Source organism: Lotus japonicus, chromosome 1 (genome assembly GCF_012489685.1).
Source record: "Lotus japonicus ecotype B-129 chromosome 1, LjGifu_v1.2".
Lineage (NCBI taxonomy): Eukaryota > Viridiplantae > Streptophyta > Magnoliopsida > Fabales > Fabaceae > Lotus > Lotus japonicus.
This window is the reverse complement of record NC_080041.1, coordinates 79,406,609-79,417,068: the sequence shown is the minus strand read 5'-3', so window position 1 is coordinate 79,417,068 and position 10,460 is coordinate 79,406,609. Positions and strand designations below refer to the sequence as shown.

Below are 10,460 nucleotides of genomic sequence, written 5' to 3'. Positions count from 1 at the left end.
CAACAGTACTGCTCCCATGAAGAACAATAGAGTGATGAATGTTCAAGTGGTTCAATCTAGCATGTGGGCTGATTTTTTATATACTTCATAAAATATCTTATATTATGAATTTTATTTAAATACCCTTGTTAACCGGTAGTTATTCTAGCAATTGTCCAAAATCATCGTTGATTGATATTGTGTGGCGCTCGTAATTGTGGCATTTTCCACGTCCTCAATGCTCATTTTGCAACTATTTAAACCACCGTAAATTTATGTTTTTATTATAGTGTAAGAAAAATGTAAATTTATGTTTTTATTATAGTGTAAATCATGAGTCTTAGATCTAATCATGATTAAAAGATTAATAATAGTCACATGACGATCGATCAACCAAAAAAAAAGAATCAGATAACAAAAAACAATGGAACTACAAGGTGTTGCAGTGATAATTGCTTTTAGTCTCTCTCTCTCTCTCTCTCTCTCTCTCTCTCTCTCTCTCTCTCTCTCTCTCTCTCTCTCTCTCTCTCTCTCTCTCTCTCTCTCTCTCTCTCTCTCTCTCTCTCTCTCTCTCTCTCTCTCTCTCTCTCTCTCTCTCTCTCTCTCTCTCTCTCTCTCTCTCTCTCTCTCTCTCTCTCTCTCTCTCTCTCTCTCTCTCTCTCTCTCTCTCTCTCTCATCTCTCTCTCTCTCTCTCTTTTCTTTCTCTTTTTTTTTTTCTCTTCTCTCTCTCTCTCTCTCTCTCTCTCTCTGAGAGAGAAGGAGGTGGAAAAGAGTAATGAATAGAATGTCATTGCTAAAAGTAGCTATATGTGCTCAAGGTAATGTCCATCAAAATTCTTTTTTATGTGCACTTTTATATATGAAAATGTTTGGTGGATAGATGCAAAGGGTTGACACTTTTGGGACTAATGAATTTGAGATAATTTTCAACCACTGCGATTTGTGTGTATTTTACAAAAGAACATAAAATTGTCGCAAATGTGTGTGTCCTGACTCTAAAATGTGTCACACCTCTTCGAATATCCATGTGTCGTGTCTATATGACTATATTATATATTGTTGGTTCTACATGTTGTCTTCTTCTAATATTATTCAGTCTTGATATTTTTGTGTTGTTTGGCCTTTGACTACATTATATTCTCATTTGAGAGAGGAGTGTTCTTCTCCAATGCTAGTTCTTAGAGGTGTGTTCTTAAGTTAAAAACTAAGAACCTGATTCTTATGCATTGGAGATTGCTGACATTGAGTTCTTAGTTCTTAAAAATAAGAACTAGTTCTTTTATAAGAGCATCTTCAATGCTAGTTCTTAGTTCTTAACACTATTCATGTGGGCTTGTACTGCCACATGTGCTTAAGCAACTCTTTGCAGATTTTACTCCAACCATGAGTTCTTAGTTCTTAGCACTACCCATTCGGTCCCACAATACCATTATATTAATATTTTTATTTTCATATAATTTTGATTTAAATTTAAATGTTATTTCAATACTTAAATTAAATGAATGAGAGAGAAAAAAAAAATAAGTTTTTTATGCTAAGAACTCAAAAAGTAAAACTTCTTATATAAGAACCTAGTTCTTATTTTTAAGAACTATGAACTACACGAATCAAAATTCTTTTCAGTTCTTAGTTCTTTACTCAAAAATAAGAACTAAGAACTTTGTATTGGAGATGCTCTAAGCAACTTTCCTTTATGAGTTCTTAGCATAAAAAACATTTTTTCTCTCTCATCCAAATCATTTTATTATTTTATGAGTTTTGTTTTATTAGTTTATGAAATTAAAAAGTATAAATAATGTGGTGTGGTGGGACCAGATGAATAGTAATAAGAACTCAAAGTTAAGAACTTGTAGTTGAAGCAAATATGCAAAAGTTGCTTAGAGCACATGTGATAATATGGGACACGTGAATAATGTTAAGGACTAAAAATTAAGAATTAGATTTTCGATATTTAATTTGGTTTTAAAAAATGTGAATAAAACTATCTGGGTCATGTTACATATTTTGATGGTCGGTAGGGATGGCAATGGGTAGGGTACTATAGTACCCATCCCCGTACCCGCGTTTTAAAAAATTATCGTAGCTGTCTCCATACCCGCATGGGTAGCAACTTGAATGTTCGTCCCTCTGGGTACTTATATGCCTGTACTCGTGCCCATTACCCGCAATTTAGCTAACCAAAATATATTTTTCACTATTTTTGTTAATAGAAAACAAAAAATACAACTAACTTTTTAAATAAAAAACACTAATATAAATACAAAAGATTATCTACGTAACTAATAAAATCATTCAACTAAGAATATTTTTTTAGAACGAATAAGCAAGAAAGATATAACTTAATTTATAATTTTGGATTTATAATATAGTCCTAAAGTTGTAGGTTATTAACTTACTAATTTTAAAAATAAGTGAGAGTAAATTAGTAATGATTATGAATACCTTAAATATTCACCTATTTTTTAAAATAAGTAAGTTTGAAAGCTATAACTTAAGTTAATTTGTTCATATAATACTAAATAATAATAATAATAATAATAATAATAATATGTGTGTGCGGGTATGACACCAATACCCAATACTTTTTGCCGGTAATTACCCATACCCAACCTCATACCCATCTAGCGGGGTTTTACCCTACCCAAAAAAATAGGTATTTTTTGTGGGTACCCTATGGGCCCGAGACCCATTGCCATCCCTAATGGTCGGATAAAATAAATAAATACTATGATTGGAAGAGTGGAAAAGAGTCTCTTTGTGATGATCCAAAACAAAAAGGAGCAAAACGAGGAGGAAACCTTATTTTAGAAAATGTACAGATATGGGGTCACAAACTGGTTTACATAAAGCACCAACATAACTTGTACAAATAAGGGATCCAATAACTAATGTTGACACTTTCCAAGTTCAAATACGAAAAATAAGGACAATATAACCTGTTTTTGGTACCATTATTGACCAACAACAAAGAACACCTGCAAATACAGACTGTATCTTGTTATTTCAACTGCAAAACCCCTTCTTAATCCCCCTATCCTGCTCTTCATTGCAGGGTAGGTTACCTAACAATATTCTTTCATCTTGTTTTTAAATTAATTTTAAACATTGTCACATAACATTGCTTTTTGCTTTGTTATTATTATTTATCTTCAATGGGTTGCAACAATTCGAGCTTGAATGGAGATGGAGAGGTATTGCCAGTGAGACTCCGTCCTCTCCTTCGCCAACGAATGGAGGAGTTTCGAAAACGGAGAAGCAACAGAGTCTCTCTGGGAGTAGGAGAAGAAGGAGGTTTGTCCAAGAAGCAGTTGCTGAAGGATGATGCTGCGGAAGATGAAAACTCTCAATCTTCTGATGAAAATGAAATAGAAAAAAAGCAAAACGTGTTGGTGCGTGTGGTGGTTGTAGAAAAGCTCTCTAAAGTTGTTCCATTGCCAGACTTCGAATGCATGAATGATGAGTTGCAATGTAGAGATCATAAAGATCAAGAACAAGAAAAAGTGAAAGATGTTGCAAAGGAGGTTGACATAAAGAAATCAGTGCCGGAGCCAGAGGATAAATTTGAAGAAGTGAGTGAAAAACATGAAGAAGTAAATTATGCAAAAGATGATGAAGAATATGCACAACATAAAGAAGCATATGCAAAATGTGAAGAAGAAAGTGCAAAACAGAAAGAAGCAAATGCAAAACATGAACTAGAAACTGCAAAACATCACAGTGATGATGAGGAGAATGACGAGGAGGAGGAGGATGAGGATGATTATGAAATTGGCAGGTGCATAGGTCCTGGCTCGCCCAGCTTCAGAATTTATTATGTTGAAGCCGAGAAGAGAAAACAAGAAGAAAAAACATGTGAGTACGCATGTTTGAATTAACCATTTTTTTCCATAATCAACTTCTTCTTAAAATTAATTTTGATTTTAGAATCAATTGTATGACAATTTTCAAACATGTTATTATCAGCATTTTTGATAAATTTGTTTGCATTTATATCAAAAGTGTATCATACATTCATACTGTTCTCTTTTCTTTTTCCCAAACTTATATATCATGATTAGATCAACTTATTTTTCATAGAGTCAATTCTGATACCCAGAGTTTACAAAACAAAGCTTTTTCTCATAAGTGATTTTGAATTTTGAATCAATTGTAAAAATATCTTCAAACATAGTACTAATATGTTGGACATTGACACATGCAGGTGAGAAACCAATCATTGCCGTCCACCATAAGTCACCCAGTGCTGAGAGTAATGATAGTGAAAGCGTTGCATCTGGATCATCAAGGAACACTGGAAACTCAAACGAGGTAAGATGCTTTCACTATTTTCTCTATGATTTCATGTATCTTTCTTTCTTTCCTTTTTTTTCTTTCTCTGTATCTTTCATATTCAGAAGTCATGAAGGACATCAAGGAACAATTTGTCTTTGATAAAAAGGAACAATTTGTTATCTTAAGATGTATGTATCATGCGTTTGATCTCACAATAACTTATTATTTGATACTTCAGGTTGTCAAAATTGAATCAGCTCCAAAGAGAAAAGGAAATAGGATAAAGAAATTTGGGGGAATGAAGAAAAATCTATTCCACGTTAAGCATCTACATATGAATGGAATGAACAAAATGATGGCATGCACGGGCAATGACAGAAAAAGTATTCTTTCACAACATTGATTGTATAAAAATAGATGATAGAAAGAATGCAAAGACAAATTATATTACCTTCTTTCCTTCTTCTTTGTTTGAGCTTTTGTAGGGCTTCTGAGTCCCCATCAAATGGTAGATGGCATGGCATGTAAGCCTACCTTTATATTATTAATCTTTGTTTCTTTCATTTATTAATTTATGCAATTGAATATTCTTAATCACATATATGATGTCAGTTAAAGACTAGTTACCTGATTGGATAAAAAATAGAAATGGAACACTTATGCAAAGAATATAAGAACACTATGATAAATAGAATTTTCATATATCCAAAATAACATCCTTGTGTGTTCCCAAAAATATTAAACCATTTTAGTTAAAGTACATAACTTTTAAGTCATGTATGCAACTCATATTGGTGAGTGGTTTTAAATCTTTTTATATCAATCCTTACATATTAAATTCAGAAATTGTAGTCATTGAGCTAAAAAATGCTAAGCCAGATAAGCTCGAAAGGGTTATTCAGAAACCCATTTCATTTTGAGTAATGATATATACACACCTCATTTTTAAAACACTTCATTTCCACCTCTTTTTGTTTCTATCTCTCTCCTCTTACCATCTATCACATCTCATACTTTCTCTCCCTTATTTTTTCTTTTCTTCCTATCTCTCTCATCATTCCACTGTGAGTAACATTACTCATTTCATTTTAGTTTGCAATTAATGAAATTTTGCCACTTGGCAAGCATCACTACAAATTAGGATTTGGAATAACCAAGTTATTATCTAGAAAGTTCCAATCATGAGATTTTGCGTCAAGAGGCCTTTTGACGTAACTTAGGCCTGCAATTAACACCTCGTCTGCTCAAGAGGTCGCCTCTTCCAACCCAATGTACGCTAAAGCCCAAACAAGCGACTTCCAGCCCAAATGAAGGTCGCATATATCCAAATCACTCATATCAATCCAATCTCCTTCCAAAACTTATGCTACTTTTTACTCAGTTCTTTGTTATTAAATGTTTGTTCAATTTTGATTTAATAAGCAAACTTATGATGCATAAACAAGAAGGTTGGAGAGCAATAGATATCTCACCCTCACAGGTTCAGTTTTGGAAGAATAGAGCCTGTGAGGGCGAGATATCTACTATGATGCGAAAGATTTGTACACTTAATTATCTGTTGATTAGGTCAAGCACACACAACCCCAACAACCGAACACGTCATTAAGGGGTGGTTTGCGCATTAGGCTAGAGTTAAAAGTTTTGAATTGATTCATCTTTTCTCTTTTCTTAATCACTCTGTGAAAAACATATATTATAAAGCTTCTGATTCATGAGAAGAAGTTGACTATCCTCGTAAGTATTGTTCTATATGCTAGTAAAGTGTTTTAGATGAAATATCAGGAACAAAATTAAGAGTTGATTCGATTGTTTTTAACTAAATATAACAACATAGTAAAAAAGCAGAAGCCAAAGTCAAGTAACCATTTTAATACAGTTTGGTCATTGCTTACAGATCACCCCATCACTTGGTACCTATTATATAACGTCACGAGATGTTATGTGTCTGTGGCACTTGATTGGTATGCAGATAGATTTGGCCAAATTAGATTCAAATATTGGTCATTTTTTTCATTCATAAATCATACTATATAAAAGCTTCTCCTAAGCTAGAAAACATTCCCCTTTCTAAAACCATTTCCTTTTAAAGTAATATTAACAAACGTCACGAGGAGATCCTTCTCCTAAGATTTTTTAAATAAATCCTCTCGCATTTAATCCATAGTCACGAGAAAATTTTCATTCAATTTATTTCAATCCTCAATGTAACAACATTAATACTATCATATATTCTGTAATATTACATTTCTTTACAATATAATCAATTGATCAACACGTTTGCTAGATTATAATTACATTCTTTAAGCATAACAATAATTACTTTTAAAAAGTAAATTATTAGTATTTTAAAAGGTTTACACGTTTAGTGTATATAAAAAAGTGTATAGCCGTAGAGATGAGGTTGCTCTATTTATTTACAAAAATGGTGTATAATCATAGAGATGAAATTGCTCCAATTACGGTTCAAATTTTCGCGCGTAAGTCTTCATAGGGTTTGAGGTTGGTGCTTCTTTGCGTTGATGTCGAGGCTTTCCTGTCACTTATTTACCGCAAAGGAAGTTTCACTAGGTACTCTGCTTTGTTTTAAGGTTGTTTTTCTCTAGTTGCGATTTTCTTTTTAGGTTGTTTGGAGTTGTTTCGACTTTGCTTTATTTTATTTTGTATTTTTGTCCATAAAAGAAAAGAATCCTAATCATATATATAACTCAATTCAAGTAACCCATGGAGGAGATAAAGCTACATTGCAAGGCAAAGAATCCAACAACTCTCATTCATGATTCACCTCACCACCTTAAACTTCACATAAACAAAAGTGCAGGTAGAGAGAAAGGCAAAAATAGAAAAAATAAAAAATAAAAAGATTCACCAAAAAAAATATTAAAATAAAAAAAGAAAATAAAAAAAGGAAAATCACTCGTCACTCTTCACAGTAGCTTTATTCTTGTTTCTCTCTTCTGCACCGCGAAGTTGAGGTGAAGAGGAAGCGTTCTTCATCTTCTTCTTCTTCTTCGTTGTTCCAATTTGATTCAAGGTGAATCAACCACACACACACACACACACGCAATATCGCAATTTTTCTCTATTTGTTCTCTGTTTGTGAATTTCTGTGGCTTAGGGTTTTGCAATTGGTATTATCATCAGATTGATTGAAGATGATAGACTTTGCTCGCGTGCAGAAGGAGCTTGTGGAATGCAGCAAGGACGCAGAGGGATCCGGCATCCGTGTCGTCCCTAAAGGCGACACCAGCCTTGTTCTCTTGCTCGGCACCATTCCTGGCCCTGTTGGGACTCCCTATGAAGGGGGTGTTTTTCAGATTGATATCACATTGCCTGGTACATTTTCTTCTTTGATCCGAAGAACCTGTTTGATTTGGTGGATTAGGGTTTGGTTTTTATTGGTGTTGATTTGATTTGTTTAATTAATTAATGCTTCCGTTACTGTTTTTTTGTTGCAGATGGGTACCCGTTTGAACCACCTAAGATGCGGTTTACCACCAAAGTCTGGTAGGAAAGCCTTGTCTTTTTTTGCCCCCTTTTTGTGATTAATGAACTGTTATGGATTACAGAATAGAGTGGTTAGGTTTGATGTAATTAAATGTGTTGATCTTGTGTGTATTTCATTAGTTGTCTACCTCTGTGTATGGAAAATTGGGAATGTAAAAGTAAGAAAACGTTCAATGCCAGGATTTTCTGTTTCAGTTGAAATGTTTTTTATTAATGATCACAAAAATTAGCACAGTTTGGATTAGCTTATAGCTTTTGGGAGCTTTTCAGCTCAGATAATAGGTATTTGGTTCCCAATTTTATGAAAAAGCCCTTACAATAGGTCTAACTTTGAAGGGAGTTTATAAAAAATTTGAGTTGGGGAAGCTGATTTCAACTTTTATGCAAGAAGACTCGAGTCATTGCAAGATTGTTTCAACTTTTCTTTTTCTATAGTGTTTGTTTTAAAGTTTATCCAAACATGCTCTTTGTTTCCTCAATTCAAGAATCTACAAAGGGAGTTTCACCATTTCCTTTATATATTATTGAGAACAAAGGAACAAAAGAAGGTGATATTTTTGTAATTATTAGTGAAAACATATCAATTGAAATTAAAATTGCTAACAAACCAAATACACCTGTTGTTTGACATGCTGTGACTTTTAATGTAATCAATAGATAGATAGGGTTGGGATTTGATTGTAAAATTAGCTCTTCTAAAACACATATGACATCCTTTATTCATGGATGATACAGACAGTTTTACAAGGTTTAATGCTAGGCTATCATCTGTTTCAATTTTATTATTGATGCCACTGCAAGTTCATCACAATCTTCTAGAGAGGCTTAATATGCTGGCCTTTTTCAATTTTCATAAAATAGAGTATGGTATTGTGGCATTTTGCCTCAAGATATGGATATGATGAGCTCTGTATTTTAGTACATCTCTTGTGTACACCTTCCTTTCACTATCTTTCTTTGATTATTAAGCTTGAAAAACATAATTCTTGGCCTGTTTTGATGTTCTCTCAAGACTGTAGAAGTGTGAGTTTGCCCCAGGTTCTATGGCAAACTCAAGGTTTCAATTGCCTCAGCCTCATGTGTTCTGGCTTCTGAAAAAGCTCGTGATGATGGAGTTCATTCTACCTTAGCATTTATGAACGAGCATTTATTTATGCATAGCAAATATGGCATGTATTGCAATGGCAAAATATCTGTTCAATTGGTTAATGTGTGGATTTGTGGTGTATGTTAATTGTTGAAGGCACCCTAATATCAGCAGCCAGAGTGGAGCTATTTGTCTGGACATCTTAAAAGACCAGTGGAGCCCAGCGCTCACTCTGAAGACTGCCCTTCTTTCTGTGCAAGCACTTCTCTCTGCTCCTCAGCCTGATGATCCTCAAGATGCTGTTGTGGCGCAGCAGGTCTGTTGTGACTCATTCTCTGATGTAGTGTGTCTTTATGTTTGTGAAATGTTTTTCGATTCATGTGCTTTGTGTGTGTAATTGCCAATGCTTAGTGTATTGAATAATTCGAAACTCGCCTCGGTTTCTGGTAAATCAACATATATTAATATTGCTTATTTCTTTCAAGTTCTTCTGTCAATCTAAAGCGGTGTCTGTCTACGGACAATGCAGTATCTGAAAGACTATCAAACATTTGTTAACACTGCTCGCTACTGGACTGAAAGTTTTGCAAAGGCATCATCTCGTGGGATCGAAGATAAGGTATGACTAGCTTGTTGCTTTTATGTTATTGGAATGACGATGCACATTATTGAGCATATTTTTCTCAGTGTGACATCTTCTTAACATTCAGGTTGGACACTTACTTTCTTACATGAGTTTGTTTTGGATACATGGGCTGTTGAGTTTAATGTTTCACACATGCATCTTGTTTCAACACTTCAGTGAAAATTTAATAATGATCTAGTGATCTAGGTGGTATTATTATACTAGACAGTGCATTTTATGATAAATTTATACGAAAATGATAAACATGGAAGTTTCAACCATAATCAATCAATACCAGTTAGGTTTTGAAATTGAAAAATGACATGCATAACCAGTTTGAGCATATTGATTATACTTTTGATATGGCTTATCAAAAAAAAGATTATACTTTTGATATGGTAAGTGCGAAACAATGAAACTTCAGCTACGTTGGTAATTATTTTAATTTCCAATGCTAATGCATCAATTATGACACTATTTACATGAGGTAGTTTTATAACATATGTGATTTGATACAGGTACAGAAACTGGTTGAGATGGGATTTCCTGAAGCTCAAGTAAGGAGCATTTTGGAATCTGTTGGAGGTGATGAAAACTTGGCTCTTGAAAGGCTGCTTTAGCTCTTAAAATGTTGGAACCAAAGAGACAAAAAGTGTTAATTGAAATATAAATATATAATCTATTTAAGGACGCCGTATAGTGTTTTCATTTTACACATCCTTCTTTTTTTCCCCCTCTTTTGGAAGTTTGGTACTTGACATTTTCCTAATGTTATTATACTAGCAGGGATGAAATTGAATACCTTATTAGCAAGGTTTCTGCTTCATGTATGGATTATTTAATTTTGATCTTGCTGTATTATTAAGCTGGTTTACATAACTGAAGTGGATCAAAGGGTTTGCTTGAGAGATGAAAGCCAATAGACTGGTGATTCTGGGAGAAATTTGCCTTGTCTCTTCTAATAAAGACTTACTCTACTAATGTAAAAAACA

General features: G+C 33.7%; 2 protein-coding genes across 2 annotated transcripts; both read left to right on the top strand.

The window, feature by feature from the left end:
* The first annotated feature begins 2,919 nt into the window (after window positions 1-2,919).
* Window positions 2,920-4,851, top strand: LOC130732084 (uncharacterized). Its single transcript, XM_057584206.1, has 3 exons — window positions 2,920-3,832; window positions 4,182-4,288; window positions 4,491-4,851. The coding sequence occupies exons 1-3, from the start codon at window positions 3,133-3,135 to the stop codon at window positions 4,653-4,655; spliced, it is 972 nt and encodes a 323-aa protein (XP_057440189.1). The 5' UTR covers window positions 2,920-3,132; the 3' UTR covers window positions 4,656-4,851.
* Window positions 4,852-7,131: 2,280 nt separating this feature from the next.
* LOC130717121 (ubiquitin-conjugating enzyme E2 27) lies at window positions 7,132-10,347 on the top strand. Its single transcript, XM_057567241.1, has 6 exons — window positions 7,132-7,283; window positions 7,394-7,585; window positions 7,708-7,756; window positions 9,000-9,159; window positions 9,373-9,462; window positions 9,987-10,347. The coding sequence occupies exons 2-6, from the start codon at window positions 7,405-7,407 to the stop codon at window positions 10,086-10,088; spliced, it is 582 nt and encodes a 193-aa protein (XP_057423224.1). The 5' UTR covers window positions 7,132-7,283; window positions 7,394-7,404; the 3' UTR covers window positions 10,089-10,347.
* Window positions 10,348-10,460: the final 113 nt, after the last annotated feature.